General features: G+C 45.4%; 1 protein-coding gene across 1 annotated transcript in view; it reads left to right on the top strand.

Moving 5' to 3' along the window:
• Window positions 1–23,670, top strand: part of VPS54 (VPS54 subunit of GARP complex) — a 160,513-nt gene that overhangs the window by 101,230 nt on the left and 35,613 nt on the right. Inside the window, exons 13-15 of the mRNA XM_075339254.1 lie at window positions 2,262–2,391; window positions 15,930–16,111; window positions 20,751–20,863. Of these exons, the coding sequence (XP_075195369.1) occupies window positions 2,262–2,391; window positions 15,930–16,111; window positions 20,751–20,863 (425 nt within the window). The remainder of the gene's footprint in view (window positions 1–2,261; window positions 2,392–15,929; window positions 16,112–20,750; window positions 20,864–23,670) is intronic.

Here is a 23,670-nt window from a genome sequence, read left to right as displayed (position 1 = left end):
TGTATTGTTTTAGGCTGCTGCAGCATCCAAAGTTAAATGTAAAGTATTTCCTTGAGAATAGATATAATCTGTGCTGTTGAACATAAAAGAGATCTAGAAGCCGATAGATGAAGGTTGGTTTAATGTCAATGCGTTTCTGAATCAGACACCTTCCTCAGGACAACCATGTGTCTCATTGACTCAGAAACGCGTTGACATTAAACCACTCTTCATCTATGAGCTTGTAGGCTTCCATAGATGGAAGACTAAAGTGGGCTTTACACACTTATGACATCGCTAATGCGTTGTCGTTGGGGTCACGGAATTGGTGACGCACATCCGGCCGCATTAGCGATGCCTTTGCGTGTGACACCTATGAGCGATTTTGCATCGTCGCAAAAACGTGCAAAATCGCTCATCGGTGACATGGGGGTCCATTCTCAAATATCGTTACTGCAGCAGTAACGAAGTTGTTCCTCGTTCCTGCGGCTGCACACATCGCTCCGTATGACACCGCAGGAACGAGGAAGCTGTCCTTACCTGCCTCCCGGCCGCTATGCAGAAGGAAGGAGGTGGGCGGGATGTTACGTCCCGCTCATCTCCGCCCCTCCGCTGCTATTGGGCGGCGGTTCAGTGACGCTGCTGTGACGCTGAACGAACCGCCCCCTTAGAAAGGAGGCAGTTCGCTGGTCACAGCGACGTCGCCGGGCAGGTAAGTATGTGTGACGGCTCTGGGCGATGTTGTGCGCCACGGGCAGCGATTTGCCCGTGTCGCACAACAGATGGGGGCGGGTACGCACGCTGGCGATATAGCGATATCGGTATCGATATTGCAGTGTGTAAAGCGGCCTTTAGGCTATGTGCGCACGCTGCAGATTTGGTGCAGAAATATTCTGCATTAAATCTGCACCTTCTGGCAGAAAAACGCACCAAAAAACGCATGCATTTTGTTGTGTTTTTTTGTGCCATGCATTTTTTTTTAATGAAGTCAATGGGTGGAAGGGCTAAAAAATACTGCAGGAAAAAACGCACCACCAACACATGTTAAATCTCCTGCAGAACCATTTGCAAATATAGTGGAGCCTTGGATTACGAGCATAATTGGTTCCGGGAGTGAGCTCTTAAACCAAGTTACTCTTATATCAAAGTAAATTTTCCCATAGCAAATAACTGAAACACAAACAATTCGTTCCACAACCGAAAAATATTTACTGCACTTATACAAATTTATTACAGTAATACAAAATAATGTCCTGTATTCATATAAAATGATTACAGAACACTAATACCAAATACTGTACAGTAATAAACATATAAAGCAAATTACACTGCTCGTTAGCTTACAATAGAATTGTTGCTGTGCGGGAGGTACAGTATAGAGAAAAAATGATGTATAAATATGACAACCTTTATTCTAATACAATACATAAAAAAACACCCCACAAATCTATTTTCCCAAAAATAAGGGCAGAACTAAGCCAAATGTGGGGTATACTGCACAGGTAGATTACAGTACAAGCAATGTGCTGTACAGGTTAGCAGAAAGAAAGTACAATACTGTATCCACAAATGAAAATTGATAGATATGCTATATAGTATATGCTGTACAATGATATACTGTATACAGTACATATATACAGAAAGTTACCTCCAGAGCGGGTCAGAGCGTGGTGAAAGAACGGAACCGGAAGTGTGCACGGTGAGAATTTGCTCTTATTGCAAAGCATTGCTCTTAATCCAAGTTACAAATTTTAAAAAAAGCTTTGCTTGTCTTGCAAAACCCTCTCAAACCAAGTTACTCTTAATCCAAGGTCCCACTGTATATGCATTTTGCCCCACCCCACAAATGCATAAAACAGCTATGAGGAGACTCTCGGCTATTACCGCTTTGTGTGGATACGGCCCTAGCAGCCTTGTTGTATTGTCACTTGTAGTTGTGACTTTTTGCATTCATTATAATGTTGATCCTTTCGATTTTGTGTAAAGAATTCTTTCACAGCAGGCACTGACTTTCCAGAATGAACCTTATACTGGAGACAGTGGATCATTTTGAGATTGCTAAATCATTAATGGAGTTATGTATTACGTCACTAGATGTCTTCGCAGCTGTCTGTCTCTCTGCTATTTCCAGCACAGTATCGGGCTCATTCATTATTAAAGAGGGTTATTTGCATTAATGTCATTGCTGCCTTATGCGATATTTTGACTTTTTACCCTTTTTTTAGCTGTAAAGACAGAAGAACTGAATTAATCATGTGCATTTATTCTGCTTTTCTTTAAAGGATGACTGAGGATCTAAAATTAACAGACCTGGAACTTGGGAAAATTGCAAACAATATACAGGAGCTTCTGTACAGTGCCTCCGACATCTGTCACGACCGCTGTGTCAAGTTCCTGCTGGCGAGAAGCAAAGTACGTGATGCATTTCTAACAGATGTGTGCATGATCGCTTTATATATAAGGGAATAATGTGCTCAAGTCAAGCAAGTATTGAACGCTACAGTACACCACGGTTTTGTTTGCCTATATGCACATCTGCTGCAATTCCAATCTTCTTTTTTTTCTTTGCTGATGAGCCAGAAATGCATTTCTGTAAGGCTGCTTTCACACTACGTTTTTGTAACATGTGTCCTGAACGTTTTTTTTAACGCAAAAACGGATCCAGTACAAATGTGTTTTCATTTCAATGCATTTGCAATTTACTCGTGTCGACATGCCTTTGCGTGCGTTATAGTCAGGATCCAGCAACTTGGAGTTTTTTTACTTTTTTAAAAAACGCTTATTGTAGCATTTTTAGGCTGGTTTCACACTACGTCTTTTTATCATCCGTTGAAAACGTTTTTTTAACGGAAGTACGGATCCTGTGCAAATCCGTTTTCATGTCAATGCATTTTCAATGGACTCGCGTCCACCTGCGTTTGCGTGCGTTTGCGTCCGTTAGACGCAGGATCCGTCCTTTTGCGTTATTTTAACATGTTTCAAAAACGCAACATGTAGCGTTTTTGAGCTCTGTCCAAATACTGCAAATTGCTGGATCCTGACTATAACGCACGGAAATGCAGGTGAACGCTGCATGCTGATAGACAGGATCCTGCTTTTGGACTGAGCATGCCCAGAACCAGTGTCTCTCTCTCTCTCTCTCTCTCTCTCTCTCTCTCTCTCTCTCTCTCTCTCGTAACCAAGATAAATATCGGGTATCCAAGGCCGATGTTTACCTTGGTTACCAGCGTCTGCAGCTGTCAGAAGCCTCCTCCCAGTCTAGTTACCCTCACTCCCGATCACATGACTACAATGCCCGCCCCTAAACATCCACTGCAGGATCCTGCAAAATAACATATGCGTTTGCATACGTTATTTGCTGTAAAAGCAGGATCCGTACTTTCGTTAAAAAAACGTTTTCAACGGATGTTAAAAAGACGTAGTGTGAAACCAGCCTTAGCTGCATTCAAATACTGCATGTCACTGGATCCTGACTGTACTGCACGCAACCGCATGTGAACGCTGGCATGCTGATAAACAGGATCCTGTTTGGCCAGAAACCAGCCTGGTATAATCACAGCTTTTCTTTCTTTCTTTCTTTCTTTCTTTTCTTTCTTTCCTTTCTTTCCTTTCTTTCTTTTCTTTCTTTTCTTTCCTTTCTTTCCTTTCTTTCCTTTCTTTCCTTTCTTTCCTTTCTTTCCTTTCTTTCCTTTCTTTCTTTTCTTTCTTTCCTTTCTTTCCTTTCCTTTCTTTCCTTTCCTTTCCTTTCCTTTCCTTTCTTTCTTTCCTTTCTTTCTTTCCTTTCTTTCTTTCCTTTCCTTTCTTTCTTTCCTTTCTTTCTTTCCTTTCCTTTCCTTTCTTTCCTTTCCTTTCCTTTCCTTTCCTTTCTTTCCTTTCCTTTCCTTTCCTTTCTTTCCTTTCCTTTCCTTTCCTTTCTTTCTTTCCTTCCTTTCCTTCCTTTCTTTCCTTCCTTTCCTTCCTTTCCTTTCTTTCCTTTCTTTCCTTTCTTTCCTTTCTTTCTTTCTTTCTTTCTTTCTTTCTTTCTTTCCTTTCTTTCCTTTCTTTCTTTTTCTTTATCGTTCCTTTGGGAGACCCAGACCATGGGTGTTTAGCTTCTGCCTCCGGAGGACACACAAAGTACTACACTTAAAAGTGTAGCTCCTCCCTCTGAGCTTATACACCCCCTGGTAGCCAGTCCTAGCCAGTTTATCGCTTTGTGTTCAGGAGGCATACATCCACACATGCATTGTCATGTGATTTGTTTGACTTTTGGAAAGAGTTTGAAGAAAAGCGGGTCCATGTCTGGACTCCCGGCATGTCCCTTCTCACCCCACTGTGTCGGCGGTGTTGTTAAGGTTGATTTACAAGGCTGCAGCCTTACATGCCGCGCTCCTTCACCATCCCTTCTGGGCTTTGGCTTGAAGTGGGAGCCAGCACGGTCTCCATGCCTGGCAGGAGTCCGGTCTCCATCCACAGCCCCTTGAGAATTCTGTTGGACCGGAGCACTCATCCCCAGGGACATGGCCCTGCGTCTCAGCAGCTAAGTACCTGAGACGTTTATGTTGGGGGTTCCGGTTCTTTATTGTCAGGGGAGAGTATGCTGTATGTGATTGTTTTAACTTTTCCGGCAGGTTCTCTAGCTTTTGCCTGAGAACCGCGCCGATGGTGCCTGCTTGTCGGCCTCGCCGCTTAAATGTAGACCCCGGCTTCGCCGGAGGCCTAGTTTCGTTTTCCTGCCCTCGCATGTCACTCATGCAGAGGGACAGGTTCGGCTCCTCCGGCGGCCGTTCTACACAGGGGAGGGACACTCTGGGCGTCCCCCCTTCCCTGCAGGTCTCTATAGCCCTCCAGTTCCCACTCTTTTATAGGAACGCCCCCTAGTCCCGCCCCCTCTCTTCGCTCCGGCGGCCATTTCTCAGGCAGAGTTCACTCTGCTCTGGGACATCCTGCATTCTGCATCTCTGCTGAGGTGCTGCGACTGGGGGACCGGGCTTCGGGATCTGGAGGGCACACAACACCGCGCTCAGCGGTCTGGTAAGCCACAGCCGGTCTCCGGTTGTGGACCTCTGTATATTCTCCCTGGGGTTCATTCTCTGCAAAGCCCCCACTCCAGCAGCATGTCTCACACAAGGAGCAAGGCTCCAAAGCTTTATTCTGCATGCACTGCATGTAAGCTCCTGCTGCCTGAGCCGAGCATTTATCCACACTGTGATGGTTGCTCTAACTTGGTGGTGCCACAGCCTGGAGTCTCACCCCCAGTGGTCTCTCAGGCTGCTGCTGCACCTGTGACTGAACCCCCGGCCTGGGTAGAGTCCTTTTCTAGGTCCATATCCCAGTCATTTGCTGAGTCCATGGGACTTTTGTCCAGGACTTTGATGAATATGCATCAGCCCCCCTCACAGGGTGCCTCTAATACTCTTGACAGAGGATTCCTATCCTCTGACCTCTGTCCATCGGAGCTCACGAGGATTCATCATCTGATCCCAGACCCCGTCCTTCTAAGAGAAGGCGCAGGGTTTCCTCCCCCTCCCCATCCCACGGCTCTGTCTCAAGAGCTGACTCTCAAGATGAGGAGGATGCCCTCACTGGGGGCTCGGAGGCTATGTATCCCTTCGATTTCTCTGAGGGTGACTCAGATCTTAGTGATTTGATTGCTTCTATTAATTCTGTGCTGGATCTCAATCCGCCAGTGTCAGAGGAGCAACTCTCTTTGGCAGAAAAACATCAGTTTACCTCGCCTAAGAGAGTGAAGAGTGTGTTCTTTAACCACTCCAGTTTTCAGACCGCTGTGACCAAACCCAGGGCCTGCCCTGACAAACGCTTTCCAAAGCGTGGTTCTGATGACCGGTTTCCATTTCCACCTGAGGTGGTCAAGGAGTGGTCTCACTCCCCAAAGGTAGACCCTCCGGTGTCTAGGCTCTCAGCCCGGACCGTTGTGTCGGTGGCTGACGGCACCTCACTTAAGGATTCCACTGACCGTCAGATTGACCTTCTGGCCAAATCTGTGTATGAAGCTGCGGGGGCCGCGTTTTCCCCGACTTTTGCAGCAGTGTGGGCTCTCAAAGCCATCTTTGCTTCTCTAGAGGAGATGCATTCCCTCACCAAGGAATCTATGCCTGAGATGGTTACCTTAACTTCTCAGGCTTCAGCTTTTTCATCTTATGCCATGTCTGCCATGCTAGAGGCTGCTCACCGCACTGCGGTGGCTTCAGCTAATTCTCTTGTTATCCGCAGGATTTTGTGGCTTCGAGAGTGGAAGGCAGATGCTTCTTCCAAGAAGTTTCTTGCTGGGCTCCCTTTTGCTGGTTCACGGCTGTTTGGTGAACAGCTGGATGAAATCATTAAAGAAGCTACTGGCGGGAAGAGTATTTCCATGCCACAAACCAAGACCAGGAAACCCGCCCAGAGTAGGAATCAATCGAGGTTTCGTTCCTTTCGTTCCTCCAACTGGTCATCCTCTAAGCCTTCCGCCTCGTCCGCTAACTCAGCCAAGGATCAGAAATCCAACTGGCGCCCAAAAGCGCGTCCGCAGAAGACCGCAGGAGGTTCTGCCACTAAGGCAGCTTCCTCATGACTCTCGGCCCGCTCCAGCCACGTCCTTAGTCGGTGGCAAGCTCTCCCACTTTGGCGACGCTTGGTTAAAGCAAGTCTCCGATCAGTGGGTGAGAGACATCATATCTCACGGCTACAGAATAGAATTCTCTTCCAGCCCGCCAAACAGATTTTTTTCTCTCAACTCCCCCCTGCTCCAAGGCCGCCGCCTTCTCGCAGGCCGTGGCGTCCTTGCAGGCAAACGGAGTGATTGTCCCAGTTCCCGCTCAGGAACGGTTCAGAGGTTTTTACTCAAATCTCTTCCTAGTTCCAAAAAAGGACGGTACCTTCCGGCCCATCCTGGATCTCAAGCTTCTCAACAAGCATGTCCGGGTGCGGCATTTTCGCATGGAGTCTCTGCGATCAGTCATTGCCTCTATGACCCAAGGGGATTTCCTGGCGTCCATCGACATCAGAGATGCCTATCTACATGTGCCAATCGCAGTGTCACATCAGCGTTGGTTACGTTTTGCGATAGGAGAGGATTATTTCCAATTCGTGGCTCTCCCCTTCAGGTTAGCCACGGCCCCTCGGGTATTCACCAAGGTCATGGCGGCAGTGATTGCGGTCCTGCACCTCCAGGGGTTAGCAGTGCTTCCTTATCTGGACGACCTTCTGGTCAAGGGTCCATCCAGCGCAGACTGTCAGCGGAGTGTTTCGCTCACTCTCGCCACCCTAGCCCAATTCGGGTGGATTGTCAATCTTCCCAAATCCACTCTGACTCCGACCCAGAGTCTCACGTACCTAGGGATGCAGTTCGAGACTTTGCTGGCACTTGTGAAGTTGCCCTTAATCAAACAGCAGTCCCTCCAGCTAGCGGTGCGCTCTCTCCTGAGGCCCCATCGTTATTCCCTCAGGTGCCTGATGCAGGTGCTGGGTCAAATGGTGGCCTCAATGGAGGCGGTTCCCTTTGCCCAGTTCCATCTGCGTCCTCTGCAGCTGGACATTCTCTGCTGTTGGGACAAGCGGCCTTCCTCCTTACAGAGGTTAGTGGCTCTGTCACCACGGACCAGGAGCTCTCTTCAGTGGTGGCTTCGAGCCCTCTCCCTGTCCCAAGGGCGCTCCTTCCTGACTCCGTCCTGGGTGATTCTCACCATGGATGCCAGCCTATCCGGCTGGGGAGCGGTACATCTCCACCACAGAGCTCAGGGCACTTGGACTCTGTCCGAGTCAGCCCTTTCAATCAATGTGCTGGAAACCAGAGCTGTGCTTCTCTCTCCTAGCCTTTCACCACCTGTTGGCGGGCAGGCACATTCGAGTCCAGTCAGACAACGCGACAGCGGTTGCCTACATCAATCACCAAGACGGGACACGCAGCCGCCTGGCAATGTTGGAGGTCCAACGCATTCTTCAATGGGCGGAGGACTCCAAGTCCACTATATCCGCAGTCCACATCCCTGGCGTAGAAAACTGGGAGGCAGATTATCTCAGCCGTCAATCCGTGGACGGTGGCGAGTGGTCTCTGCACCCGGCAGTGTTTCAGTCAATCTGCCGCAAGTGGGGCACTCCGGACGTGGACCTAATGGCATCCCGTCACAACAACAAGGTTCCGGTTTACGTGGCTCGCTCCCACGATCCTCAGGCCTTCGCCGCGGACGCTCTGGTTCAAGACTGGTCCCAGTTTCGTCTGTCCTACGTGTTTCCCCCTCTAGCTCTATTGCCCAGAGTCCTGCGCAAGATCAGAATGGAGGTCCGTCGAGTCATCCTCATTGCACCGGACTGGCCCAGGCGAGCTTGGTATCCGGCCCTGCTCCAACTGTCCGTGGAGATGCCGTGGCATCTTCTGGACCGTCCAGACCTGCTCTCGCAAGGTCCGTTTTTCCGCCCGAATTCTGCGGCACTCAAATTGACGGCGTGGCTCTTGAGTCCTGGATTTTGACGGCTTCTGGTATTCCTCCTGAAGTCATCTCCACTATGACTCGGGCCCGTAAGTCTTCCTCCGTCAAGATCTATCACAGGACTTGGAAAATTTTCCTGTCCTGGTGTCGCTCTTCCGGCCATTCTCCTTGGCCATTCTCGTTGCCGACCCTTCTGTCTTTTTTACAGTCCGGTCTGCAGCTAGGACTGTCCCTCAACTCTCTCAAGGGACAAGTCTCAGCTCTATCAGTGCTGTTCCAGCGGCGTCTCGCCCGGCTGGCTCAGGTCCGCACCTTCATGCAAGGTGCGTCTCACATCATTCCGACTTATCGGCGGCCCTTGGATCCCTGGGACCTTAACTTGATCCTCACGGTATTGCAAAAACCCCCTTTCGAGCCCCTTAGGGAGGTTTCTTTGTATCGTCTTTCTCAAAAGGTGGCCTTTCTAGTTGCCATAACTTCTCTCAGGAGAGTCTCTGATTTGGCTGCGCTCTCCTCGGAGTCACCTTTTTTGTTTTTTCACCAAGACAAGGTAGTTCTCCGTCCGACCCCGGACTTTCTTCCTAAGGTGGTCTCTCCTTTCCACCTTAACCAGGATATTTCCTTGCCTTCCTTCTGTCCGGCCCCTGTTCATCGCTTTGAGAAAGCGCTGCATACTCTAGATCTGGTGCGTGCTCTCCGGATTTATGTGTCTCGCACCGCTGCGCTTAGGCGGTGCACCTCTCTTTTTGTGCTAACCACAGGGCGGCGCAAGGGTCTCTCTGCTTCTAAGCCGACCTTGGCCCGTTGGATTAGATCGACCATTTCGGACGCCTACCAGAGTACTCAGGTGCCTCCCCCGCCGGGGATCAAAGCACACTCGACCAGAGCTGTCGGTGCCTCTTGGGCTTTTAGGCACCAGGCTACGGCTCAACAAGTCTGTCAGGCTGCCACTTGGACTAGCCTGCATACCTTTTGGAAGCACTACCAAGAGCATGCTCATGCTTCGGCAGATGCGAGCTTGGGCAGACGCATCCTTCAGGCGGCTGTCGCCCACTTGTGAAGTTAGGCTCCGCCTACTTCTTAGTTTTTTCTGTTTATTCCCACCCATGGACAGCTTTGGAACGTCCCATGGTCTGGGTCTCCCAAAGGTACGATAAAGAAAAAGAGAATTTTGTTACTTACCATAAATTCTTTTTCTTATAGTTCCGTATTGGGAGACCCAGCTCCCTCCCTGTTGCCTGTTGGCAATTTTCTTGTTCCGTGTGTTATCACCGGCTGTTGTCGTGGACAGAGTCTCCGGTTGTTCCGGTTCTTACTCGGTTCTACTTGTGGGTGGCTATTCTCCTTCAGCTGTTGCACTAAACTGGCTACCAGGGGGTGTATAAGCTCAGAGGGAGGAGCTACACTTTTAAGTGTAGTACTTTGTGTGTCCTCCGGAGGCAGAAGCTAAACACCCATGGTCTGGGTCTCCCAATACGGAACTATAAGAAAAAGAATTTACGGTAAGTAACAAAATTCTCTTTTTTTCCTTTCTTTCCTTTCTTCCTTTTTTTCTCTTTCTTTCCTCTTTCTTTCCTCTTTCTTTCCTCTTTCTTTCTTTCCTCTTTCTTTCTTTTCTTTCTTTCCTTTCTTTCCTCTTTCTTTCCTTTCTTTCTTTCCTTTCTTTCTTTCCTTTCTTTCTTTCTTTCCTTTCTTTCCTTTCCTTCTTTCTTTCCTTTCCTTCTCTTTCTTTCCTTCTCTTTCTTTCCTTCTCTTTCTTTCCTTCTCTTTCTTTCCTTCTCTTTCTTTCCTTCTCTTTCTTTCCTTCTCTCTTTCCTTTCCTTCTTTTTCTTTCCTTCTCTTTCTTTCCTTTCCTTCTCTTTCTTTCTTTCCTTTCTTTCTTTCCTTTCTTTCTTTCCTTTCTTTCTTTCCTTTCTTTCTTTCCTTTCTTTCTTTCCTTTCTTTCTTTCCTTTCTTTCTTTCCTTTTTTTCTTTCTTTCCTTTCCTTCTCTTTCTTTCCTTTCTGTCTTTTCCTTCTTTCTTTCCTTTCCTTCTCTTTCTTTCCTTTTTTTCTCTTTTTTTCCTTTTTTCTCTTTCTGTCCTTTCCTTCTCTTTCTTTCCTTCTCTTTCTTTCCTTTCCTTCTCTTTCTTTCCTTCTCTTTCTTTCCTTTCCTTCTCTTTCTTTCTTTCCTTTCTTTCTTTCCTTTCTTTCTTTCCTTTCTTTCTTTCCTTTTTTTCTTTCTTTCCTTTCCTTCTCTTTCTTTCCTTTCTGTCTTTTCCTTCTTTCTTTCCTTTCCTTCTCTTTCTTTCCTTTTTTTCTCTTTTTTTCCTTTTTTCTCTTTCTGTCCTTTCCTTCTCTTTCTTTCCTTCTCTTTCTTTCCTTTCCTTCTCTTTCTTTCCTTCTCTTTCTTTCCTTTCCTTCTCTTTCTTTCTTTCCTTTCTTTCTTTCCTTTCTTTCCTTTCTTTCTTTCCTTTCTTTCCTTTCTTCCTTTCTTTCCTTTTTTTCCCTTTTTTCCTTTTTTTCTCTCTTTCCTTTCCTTCTCTTTCTTTCCTTTCTGTCTTTTCCTTCTCTTTCTTTCCTTTCCTTCTCTTTCTTTCCTTTTTTTCTCTTTTTTCCTTTTTTCTCTTTCTTTCCTTTCCTTCTCTTTCTTTCCTTTTCTTTCTTTCCTTCTCTTTCTTTCCTTTCCTTCTCTTTCTTTCTTTCCTTTCTTTCTTTCCTTTCTTCCTTTCTTTCCTTTTTTTCTCTTTTTTTCCTTTTTTTTCTTTCTTTCCTTTCCTTCTCTTTCTTTCCTTCTCTCTTTCCATTCCTTCTTTTTCTTTCCTTCTCTTTCTTTCCTTTCCTTCTCTTTCTTTCTTTCCTTTCTTTCTTTCCTTTCTTTCTTTCCTTTCTTTCTTTCCTTTCTTTCTTTCCTTTCTTTCTTTCTTCCTTTCTTTCCTTTTTTTCTTTCTTTCCTTTCCTTCTCTTTCTTTCCTTTCTGTCTTTTCCTTCTTTCTTTCCTTTCCTTCTCTTTCTTTCCTTTTTTTCTCTTTTTTTCCTTTTTTCTCTTTCTGTCCTTTCCTTCTCTTTCTTTCCTTCTCTTTCTTTCCTTTCCTTCTCTTTCTTTCCTTTCCTTCTCTTTCTTTCCTTCTCTTTCTTTCCTTTCCTTCTCTTTCTTTCCTTTCCTTTCTTTCTTTCCTTTCTTTCCTTTCTTTCTTTCCTTTCTTTCCTTTCTTCCTTTCTTTCCTTTTTTTCCCTTTTTTCCTTTTTTTCTCTCTTTCCTTTCCTTCTCTTTCTTTCCTTTCTGTCTTTTCCTTCTCTTTCTTTCCTTTCCTTCTCTTTCTTTCCTTTCCTTCTCTTTCTTTCCTTTTCTTTCTTTCCTTCTCTTTCTTTCCTTTTTTTCTCTTTCTTTCTTTCCTTTCTTTCTTTCCTTTCTTCCTTTCTTTCCTTTTTTTCTCTTTTTCCTTTTTTTTCTTTCTTTCCTTTCCTTCTCTTTCTTTCCTTTCTGTCTTTTTCCTTCTCTTTCTTTCCTTTCCTTCTCTTTCTTTCCTTTTTTCTCTTTCTTTCCTTTCCTTCTCTTTCTTTCCTTTTCTTTCTTTCCTTTCTTTCTCTTTCTTTCTCTTTCCTTCTCTTTCTTTCCTTTCCTTCCCCCCAGCGGCTGAATTCCCAGTCTGTCACGTCCAGTTCCACTAACTCCCGATCACATGACTCCAATACTCGCCCATAAACTTCAAGTGACAAGATCCTGTAAACTAACACATGCGTGTGCATGCGTTTCTCTTTGGAAAAACAGGATATGCTTTTGCAGCAAAAAACCGTTCATAACGCATGTTAAAAAACGTAGTGTGAAAATTGTATCCTGGCTATAAAATTTCCCATACACATCAGGTGAGTAGTTATACATCCTTAGTGCAATCATTTATGTATGTATGGAGGGAGGGAGGGACACCCAAAGCATAAAGGACAGTGTAGATTTCAGCACATACAGTCCTTTATTCTGCTTAGAAGTAAAGTGCTGCAAAAAGTGGACAGGAAAATAACCATTAAAAAGGGATGTGTCTAGAAAGCTTTTGTATTGGCTGATTGCTGACTGTGGTATTCGGAAGTCCCATAGCATAGGGAGCCGGCTCATGTGCTGCCATCTCTCCTTTCTCTGGTGGTCAGATGGCATCTGATCAGGGGACCTCCACCCCAGACATTTATGCGGGCCTCTCAGTCATTTATACGATAATCATTGCTCAGACAATCCCTTCAAGTCTAGTACATATGTCATTGTGTATTAAAGGATACAAAACCTACAAATGAATAAATAAAATTAATCAAATGCAAATAAAAGTAATCAGGATGTAACTCCCCTTGCTGGGGGTAAAACGTCAGCATTTTCTGCACAATCCTACAAGTCAGAGCAAAGGAGGGTATAAACAGGGGTAATGCTCCAGAAAAAATAGATCGGTTCTAGTCAAGAAGTGGATGTTTAGGCAAAATATCGGAGTCAACAAATCGGCTCATCACAAGGTCTATTAGTTCTGGGGCGACAAACATGGCAGTGGAGGCGGTTTGTATGCTTCTTAATAGTGAGATCACAGACAGCCATGCAAGCACTATGCGATGCACGTTACACAAGTCTGGAATGGTGGCCCAAAAAAAGGTGAAGAAGCCTCAACTAATGTCATCATCAAAAGCATTGACTTGAGTTTGCAAAAAAGTACGGAAAGTGGACAGTAGAAGACTGGAAACGGGTGATTTGAAGCGATGAGATGAAAGTCAATAGACTAGACTCTAATGGGTGCAAATAGGAATGGAAGAAACAAGGAAGCAAGGGGCTAACGGATTGAGAAATTGAAGGAACTGTCAAGTTTGGTGGAGGAAGCCTTAAGATATGGGGTTGTTTCACAACCAAAGCGTTGGATACTTGACCAGGATAGTGGTCTCAATGCTGAGCTATATGGGAGTATTCTACAAGATAAGTTACTTTGTATACACAAGTACTATTGGTATGAAAAGGACGACATACTGTTCCAGCAGAACAGCAACCGGAAGCATACGACGAGAATGGCGAATTGTCCAATGACACTGAAGTAGAGGTGCTGGATTGTCCCCACAGCCACCAGACCTCAACCCAACTGAACACTTGTGGATAGAGTTGAGGCTGAAGCTGTATACACACCCAAGTGAGTCGATCAGTATGCACCAACACTGGAAATGTGTAGAAAAGATCTGAGATAAGATTTCAGTAAAGACATGCTTGAATCTGATTGAGCGCATGCCCAGGAGGATTCAGGCAATGGTGAAAGTCAAGGGTGGATTTACAAAATACTAACAAAATAATAAAACTTTACATTTTTAGGAGCAAAACAGTAACAATGCAGTTACATGACAAGAATCTGCATAACTAATCATATGCTAAATAGTTGCAAGTCAAATTGATGTATGAGATATCCAAGATGATTGTCTATAAAATGACCAAATGAATGTAGTGTCACGTTCGAAGCTGCAGTGGATGGTGAGATATGGAGCCTGAAAGTCAAAAGATCAAAACATTGTTACCCTTTTGTTCGTCAGTGTATGTGTGCGTGCGTGTTTGTGTGTGTGTGTGTGTGTGTGTGTGTGTGTGTGTGTGTGTGTGTGTGTGTGTAATATATACAAGCTTGGGATATGGCTGTTTTGATGGAGAAATTGTGACTCTTGCAAGAAGACTAGCAAAAATTGAAAGTTTAAAAATGAAAAATCACCCGATCAGAAAAAGTTAAAGAAAGAAAATGGGTTACTGAGTAATGCATTTGACCCAACTAAGTCACGTTGAGCAACTGTGTGACTTGTGGGCACTATTTAGGAACAACCAAGGGTGTAATGAGCGTCTGACTCACTCATGACTTGTCATTCTTAACACATGGCGGTGCGAGTTTCCAGCAGCTTTCCATGCAGGTAGTGTGTAGGAAGTAAGCACTGCACTTTGACAAATTGCTGTTTCCCAGGGGCACATTTTCCTTTTATTATCCACATACGTCCAAAATATAAAGATTTATCCTTTATGTACTGGGACTTCAGTTTTTCTGATATAGAGATCCAAATCCCCTGCCTTTATGAAGTCAGCCATACATTTGCTGTGTGCAGCTATTACAAGGGAGATGATCAAACTACAGCCATTCAAATAAGTATTGAACACATCAACAATTTCCTAAGTAAATACATTTCTAAAGGTGCTATTGACATTAATTTTTCACCATATGTCAGTAACTAGCCATCCAATCCACACAGCAAAGAAATCAAACCATAGATTTCCATAAATTAAGTTTATGTTTAACAATGAGAAATTACACAGCGAAAGTGTTGAACACATGAAGAGAGGTGGGAAAAGCCATGACACCAGCTGAAATCTATCAGTAATTGAAAATCAAACCTGCTACTTAGTGAAAAAGAATATTAGCTGGTTCAATGTATGAGAGGTGGAAAAAGCCATGGAAAGTCATGACACCAGCTGAAATGTATCAGCAATTATAAAACATGTATCGCATTGTAAGGGTGCCACGCAAGAAACCGCTCATGATGGGTAAATCCAGTGAGCTGTCTCAAGACCTTTGTGACCTTATTGTTGCAATACCTCCTGATGCCATTGGTTACAGAATTTCTAAACTACTGAAGGCTCCAGTGAGCGCTGTTGGGACCATAATCCAGAAGTAGAAGAACATTATTTTACCACAATCTGGCCACGACTAGGTGCTCCCCGCAAGATTTCACACAGAAGAGTGAAAAGGATTATCATAAGAGTTGTCCAAGAACCACCTGTGGAGAGCTAGATCAAGACCTGGAATCAGTAGGTACAATTGTTTCAGAGAAAACTATAAATAATGCACTCAACCTCCATGGCCTGTATGTACGCTCAACACGCAAGACTCCATTATGGAACAAAGAGTGTCTAAAGCAGAGTTCCCCAACTCCAGTCCTCAAGGGCCACCAACAGTGCATGTTTTTAGGATTTCCTTAGCATTGCATGGGTGTTGGAATCATCAACTGTGCAGGTGATTAAATTGTCACCTGTGCAATACTAAGGAAACCCTGAAAACATGCACTGTTGGTGGCCCTTGAGGACTGGAGTTGGGGACCCCTGGTCTAAAGTTTGCTTAGCAACATTTAGACAAGCCTGTGAAATACTGCAGAATGTAGTTTGGTCAGATTAGACCAAAATTGGACTTTTTTGGTGCCATAATACACACCATGTTTGGAGGCCAAAAGACACTGCACATGACCCCAAAAACACCATACCAACAGTAAAGTTTGGAGGTGGGAACATCATTGTTTGGGGCTGTTTTTCAGCATATGGTACTGGCAAACGTCATATGATTAAAAGAAGGATGTTATGGACAAATGTATAGAGACATTCTTGATACAAATCTGCTGCCATCTACCAGGATGATGAGGATGAAATGAGGGTGGACATTTCAGCAGGACTATTACTGCTGCAGGCAGTGACCATTGTATGATCTAATGCTGCTATCTCGTGAATAGCCTCAGGTTTGCTTCTCTGTATCTGTGATCCCAGCTAGTTCTGATCAGTCAGTTATATAATGTTTATTCTGCTTTTCTAGGATGGGTTTCTTGAGAAGCTAAACTCTTCAGAGTTTGTGTCCTTGTCCCGATCAGTTGAAGTGTTTGTCCAGGATACAGAGAAAATCTGCGGTAGGCGAAGCATGTCACTCCGAGGGGCGCTTCAGAGCCAGGCCAACAAGTTTGTAAACCGCTTCCATGATGAAAGGAAAACCAAGCTCAGGTATAGTTTGCATGACTGTAAAATGCCCACGGTCCGGATCTACTACAGAAATCTGCAAGAAAATATTTAATGGTGAATTTATTGAACATTTTTACTTACTGTTTTACATCAATAAGGAAAACGCTGCAATAAATCTGCAACATAAATTTACCATCATTTTCGATTTATAAGATGCACCGGATTATAAGCTGCACCCCAAATTTAGAGAAAAAACCGTGTTGGGCGGCAGCGGTGGTGGAGCAGGGTCACAGGAGGCAGGGGCGGTGGTGGAGTATGGCGATGGTGCTGGTGTCTCATATGCTCCCTGCGGATACTGTGAGACACGGAACATCCAGAAACTGTTGGCGGTGCAGGCTCCAAAGAAATGGAGCCAGGAGTCGGTGTGTGTGTGCAAATGGAGCTCTCGGCTCAATGAGAAGCTGAGATCTCATCTGCGCATGCGCCACCTCTGGGTGCCACTTTTTTGAAGCCTGCACCGCCGACAAATTCTGATTGTTCCGTGCAGCTGCTGGAAGATCAGTGGGCTTGAGGTGGCGCCCGCACAGATGAGATCTTGAGCCGAGATCCCATCTGCATATGCGTCACCTCCAGGCACCATTTCTTGAAGTCCACTGCTGGGAGATCAATGGGTGGGAGGCGGCGCCTGCACAGATGAAATCTTGAGCCGAAATCCAATCAGCGCACGCACCACCTTCGGGTGCCATTTCCTTAAGTCCGCTGCTGGGAGATCAATGGGCCGGAGGCGGTATCCGCATAGATGAGATCTTGCACCAAGAGCTTCATCTCCGCAAGAGCTGACTTCAGGCGCCATTATTTGAAGCCCACACCACCGACATTTTCAGGAAGTCCCCTGCCACAGCGCCTGCATCACAGCACCCGCAGCATTGCCCCTGCCTTTTGTGACCATTCTCTATCACCTCCCGGTAAGCTACATTCAAATTATAAGACGCGCCCCTCGTTTTCCTCCCATATTCTTGGGTGGAAAATTGCATCTTATAATCTGACAAATACGATACTTGCTGCAGAATTAAAAATTCACACACAGATCAATTTCCTCGTGAAAAATGTTCAGTTTTTTCCAGTCCAGCTTCTACTGCATATACAAAATAATCTGTATAAGAAACATCCTGTGTGAATTTATTCTTAAAGGGATTGTTCAGGACTAAGGCATTGTTACCTACCGCATACCGTAGTACAGATCATCAATATCAGATTGCTTTTACGCCAACAATTTTTTTTTTAATGCACTTAGTTTTTGCTAAAAATCATTTTTGCAGTTCGGTTTCTTTGAATATTTTGCACAATTTAGCTCTAAGTGAATGACAAAGGAATTCAGCTCACCCACGCTAAGTCTCCAGGCCTTCTCTCTGCAGCACGGACAATCGGCCGGGCAGATGTAAGCATGTAAGATGAGATCCAGCGCAGAAAGGAAGGCACTCTTCAATAAATTTCCATGTGGTTTATTCCATGTGCACACATGTGAAAGGTAGGTACAGACAGCCCCTGGGCAGGGGAAAAGATGACTAGCGACGCATTTTGACCGTATTACATGGTCTTAGTCATGTCTTAGTCATGTCTTAGTCATGTATGACTAAGACCGTGTAATACGGTCGAAACGCGTCGCTAGTCATCTTTTTTTCTGCCTAGGGGCTGTCTGTACCTACCTTTCACATGTGAGCACATGGAATAAACCACATGGAAATTTATATTGAAGAGTGCCTTCCTTTCTGCACTAGATCTCATCTTACATTTAGCTCTAAAGGGCCATTTATACGCTGTGACATCGCTAACAATATATTGTCGGGGTCACGTCTTTAGTGACGCACATCCGGCACCGTTAGGGACATCGCAGCATGTGACAGAAATGAGTGACGTTCAACGAGCGCAAAAACATGAAAAATTGTTGCTTGTTCACACGTCGTTCATTTCCTTAATATCGTTGCTGCTGCAGGTACGATGTTGTTCGTCGTTCCTCCAGCGTCACACATCGCAGGAGCGACGAACATCTCCTTACCTGCGTCCACCGGCAATGGGGAAGGAAGGAGGTGGGTGGCATGTTCCGGCCGCTCATCTCCGCCCCTCCTCTGCTATTGGACGGCTTCCATATGACGTCGCTGTGACGCCGCACGAACTGCCCCCTTAGAAAGGAGAAACTCACAGACTAATAGAGAAGATGTAAACTACCCAAGGCCAAAAAGACTAATGCACTGCCAGGATGCAGCAAGACCTCCATTAAATGGAGACATCACAGGTGCAAAGGAAGATGGTAAAATTGCACACTTGTGGCTTGCATAAGTCACTGTTCACACATGCAGGTTCACAGTATCTGGTATGCAGCCTATTAGTTACGCCCATCACAATAGATGCAAGCGGGCTGCGCCAGTACTAAATATGTGCTCCGTGCAGGGACAGTGAGTGTAGTATGCAAGGCCTAACATGAAGAGACCTGGCTGCCTCCTGTATAAAATATTCTGTGCAAAAGAATAAATAAATATGAGGTATTGGTAGGTAATATGGCCATAGTACGGAAAGCCCACAATCCACGTCACGGATCCTCATTTTTGTGGGTCCCCTTAGAAAGGAGACGGTTCGCCGGCCAGAGCGACGTCGCAGAACAGGTATGTGCGTGCGACGCTGCCGTAGCGATAATGTTCGCTATGGCAGCGATCACCACATATCGCACCATCGACAGGGGCGGGTGCTATCGCTCGCAGCATCGCTAGCAATCGCTAGCGATGTCGTAGCGTGTAAAACACCCTTTACAGGCTTCTTGTTTCCTTGTACATCCAACTTTGATGTGATCTGTGGTCATTTAATCATCTGAGAGGGGCTCAGAAAAACAGAAAAGGCCAGTTTCACATATCCGGCGAATTGCCGAATCCGGCACACTCCAGTACAGTGCAATACTGTACAATGGCATCTTGGCAAGCTCCGGTCACATGCATCGGTCACATGACAGCATGTGACCGGAGCTTGCCGCGATGCGATTGTACAGTATTAACACTGTACTGGAGTGATCCGGCAATCCAGCAAAATGCCAGATGTGTGAAACCGGCCTAAAGGGTGCTTTACAGTCTGTGACATCGCTAGCGATTGCTAGCAATGTTGTGAGCGATAGCTCCCGCCCCCGTCATTCGGTTCGTGCGACATTTGGTGATCGCTGCCATAGCGAACATTATCGCTCCGGCAGCGTCACACGCACATACCTGTTCAGTGACGTCGCTGTGACCGCCGAACAATCCCTCCTTCAAGGGGGCGGTTTGTTCGGCGTCACTATGCGGCCTCCAAATAGCAGAGGAGGGGCGGAGATGAGCGGCTGGAACATGCCGCCCACCTCCTTCCTTCCTCATTGCCGGTGAACGCAGGTAAGGAGATGTTCGTCGTTCGAACGACGAACAACCAGCGGCATGCACCACCAACGTAATAATTATGAAAAGGAGCGACGTGTCAACGATCAACGATTTTTGACGCTTTTGCGATTGTTGATCGTCGCTCCTTGGTGTCACATGCTGCGATGTCGCTTACGGCGCCGGGTGTGCCTCACTAATGACGTGACCCCGACGATATATCATTAGCGATGTCGCAGCGTGTAAAGCACCCTTAAAAATTTCAAATCCCAGTCAGACTGTCATAGTGGGCTGACTGAGGGATTCTCAGTTAACTCATTCTGCAGCTAACAATGGTGGAAGGCAAATGGTGAAAAATGCTTAAAGGGAACCTGTTACCAGAATTTGTCCTTCTAAACTAAAACTAGCACCTTAAGCAGCGCCTGTGCGACATTCTATAAAGGTGCTTATTACCCACTGCTACCTCCCCCCTGTAGACCCCAAAAATACCTTTATAAAATCTCCCACCCTGTATGTAAATTGTACGGTCCAATGGGCATCCTAATCTGCGCCTCCTGTCCCTTCTTTCGCCTTCCTCCTGTGCTAATTGGCGTGCATGACGCCTTGGATACCATCCACGTAGGCGGGCAAAATCTCCATATTCCCATCTCGTGCAGGCGCACTTCTACCCTGTTGTGGGCACAGCCGAAAACATAGGAACGCCTGCGCGAACCAGCGAGTTTTTTGTGCCGACACAAGATTTTACCCGGTGATGTGGATGACGTCACCCGCTTTATCCACATCACTGGGTAAAATCTCACGCCTGCGCAGAGAACTCGCCGGTTCACGCAGGCTCACCTATGTTTTCAGCTCTGCCCACAATAGGCCAAAGCGAAGTGTGCCTGCGCGAGCCGGGAATATGGAGATTTTGCCTATGTGGATGGCATCCAAGGCATCATTCATGTCAGTCAGCACAGGAGCAGGGTGAATGGAGGAACAGGAGGTGCAGATGAGGACGCCCATCAGACCGGACAATATACATACAGGGTGGGATATTTTATAAATGTATTTTTGGAGTCTACAAGGGGGGTCAGGGGATAACGTGCACCTTTTATAGAATTCAGCATAGGCGCTGCTTAAGGTGCGAGTTTAAGTTTAGAAGGCCAAAATCTGGTGACAGGTTCCCTTTAATCTCAACCTAATGTATCCAAAAGAAATAACATTTTTCTAGCACTGCTGATATAGAGCGTGCAGAGTACGTCAGCCACGATCCACCAGACAGTAATTCCTAAAATCTGTTCTCTTCTCCTCAGCCTGTTGCTGGATAATGAGCGCTGGAAACAGGCCGATGTCCCTGCTGAATTTCAGGACTTGGTTGATTCCATAACAGATGGCAAAATAATGTTACCTGAGAGGAAGTCTGGATGTGAGTTGGTATTTAATAATTTAGCTTGTGCCATACAATCCGCATAAAACGAGCGCCGAGCTGCTGGTAATGTTTGTATAGGAGCTCCTGCGGCGAGGCATAGATTACTTCAGTAAGGCTTGTAATTAGCACTTTGTTTCTCATATTTACGTCAGTCAGAACAGAACAATATCATGATTAATAATTCACTGTAAAATATGGGGGTTGTACAACTTTTTTTCAATCTGAATGGATCCAATATTCTTTGCAGATGTTTCAGCAAAAATGTTTTTCCCTAATCGCTCTTTATATGTTATGTAGTGTAGTTGTATTAATTTACCTGCCGACCGCAGTTTCTCCAGTTTCCAGCGCCGCTCCGCTCCTCTTCGGGGCCACATGATCTGAAATCATACGACTAGTCAGGTCATAGTGGGGTTTATGTGCGGAGGAGACGTCGCTTTCTCAATGTAAGGCCTGTTTCACACGTCAGTGAAAAACAGACGTTTTTCACTGACGTATAAAAAACGCATATGTCCCTCCATGTGCCCTGATTCACTGCATACGTGGGTTGTCCATGTGCCATCCGTGATTGCAAATGGAGATATATACTCACTTGTCCCCGCTCCTGCTTTCCGTGGTGCTGAACTCTTCGGCTCTGCTGTGTTTCCACCCCCGCTGCAACTACTTCCGGGTCAGCTGTGCCTGCATACATGAATATGCATGAGAATAAGCACCCGGCTCTGAAGCAAAGGCAGCAGAGGCCAGAGACCAGCAGCGCTGGAGAAGGTGAGTTTAAAATGTTTTTTATTTTCAATATCCGTGTTTTTCTGGTACGTGTTTCATGGATCACACCATAGTGTGGTCCGTGAGACATCAGTGATGCCAGAAAAACACTGACATGTCTCCGTGCGGAGAACACAGACACGCGTGTATGTCGCACGGAGACACGGTCAGGGAAAATTCACTGAGATGTGAGCAGACCCATTGATTATAATGGGCCTGTGTATGTCAGTGATTCTGGTACGTATAAAAACTGTCACATACGTACCAGAATCACTGACGTGTGAAACAGGCATCTTATGGGTTCTCATTGTCTTACATTGGAAAAGAAGCACCACTCCGCACAGCGTCAGCCGGTAACACTGAAGAGCGGTCATGGGACCAGAATAGGACCAGAGCGGCTCTAGAAAAAAGGGCAATCAGTAAGGTCTTCTATACTTCATTATATTTTTGTCAGAGCTTTCTTCAATTGGAAATGGCAAGGTCCCCTGACTATAAATGCATACAGTTGCACACTGAAAAAGCCAAAAATGTACAAGGGAAAATATGGCACTGCATTACTGCAAAAGAGAGATATTTAGTTTATGTATTGGCCAATGCATGTAAGCCTGGAAACCAACGGCAAGGTATAGATTATAGGTTCTTAGAAGGTCCCCTGACTTTTCCGCAAGAGGTGTGGGTGAAGATTTATTTTTTTTCTAACAAGGTCTGCACTACTAACTGCAAAAGTTTGAAGAATGAACTTTTAACATGCAGAGTCGCACATGCTAACGAGGTAGGATAGTCTGTCGGGACGTCTTTTCTCTGTGGACTAGTCCTGCCTCAGATCTTTTAGACACACCTCCCTGAGCATGATTGACAGGCTCCATACAATTCCCGGCAAAGTAGGGCAGTTATGCAATCTGTCAATCATAAAAACAAAAAAGTGTGCCGGAGTATGAGTTGGGGTACATGTAACTTATAAGCTCATGTTCACACTGGCCAACAGACGTAAAAAAAACAAAGAAGAAAATAATATGAACTTATACCCTGCTATAATTAAACTAAAAGCATAATGCATATAAATATATGGTACTTAGTAAACACTATTTTTGATCAAAAAGCGTAAAGCCATCCCACCGTGACAAGGTGTACCCAATCGGGACAGTACCTGCACAGACATCAATCTGAATAAGGGTGCGGCCCCCTTCTCAGTGAGCTGGGCATTACATTTCATCTAGTACTTCCCATGGCTGTGTGTCCAGTTGGGACCCAGCCACTCTCTGCCCTTATACAGATTGATGTCTGGTGACACATGGTGAGGTTTTAATACTAGAGAGTGTAGGTACCGTTCCGATTTGGGTACACCTCATCGTGGTGGAATGGCTTTACTTTTTTTTTTATCAACAATAGTCTTTACTAAGCACCCTATATTTATATGCATTATTCTTTTATTTAGTACAACAGGGGGTATGTGTTTATCTTATTTTCTTCTTTGTTTTTTTAAGCCTGTCAATCATGCACAGGGCGATGTGATTAGATGATTCCAGGCAGGACTATTTCGTTGGAAGAGATCAGTTCTGCCTCTTTAGCTTGTGCTACATTTATGGTGTATAACATGTGTTGTTAGATTAGTGTAGCAGTGGGGGAGGGTCCCAGTGGGGTTATCCCATAATTAGTCTTTCTTGTAATCTCATACATAGACTGGCCCAAGAAATAAATTAACTTTGCAGGTATTTTGTCTTTTCTTCCCGTTGCTGCATTCTTTAGTTGTCAGACTGGACGGTCCTGCTGCTGATATCACCTGACCTTTGAATTAGAGTTCCCACAGGCGCGCAGTGTCTCTCCTTGGCTGCAGGCACCTGTCCATTATCTTTATGCTTCTAAATAAAATACACAATTTCTGCACACTTATAATATCAGTCCAGCTCAGATTCTCTTCCCAAATATATGTCTTTGGCCCTTCTTTTTAGCGAATTCCTTCATTGATTTTTCAGGGGCTTGTTCCTTATGTCTATTTGTCAGATACTCAAATTGTCTCTTCAGGGAGGAAGGAGACGAACTCTAGC

This window comes from Anomaloglossus baeobatrachus, chromosome 3 (assembly GCF_048569485.1).
Source record: "Anomaloglossus baeobatrachus isolate aAnoBae1 chromosome 3, aAnoBae1.hap1, whole genome shotgun sequence".
Lineage (NCBI taxonomy): Eukaryota > Metazoa > Chordata > Amphibia > Anura > Aromobatidae > Anomaloglossus > Anomaloglossus baeobatrachus.
Note: the sequence above shows the minus strand (reverse complement) of the source record. Positions and strands in the feature narration are given on the sequence as shown.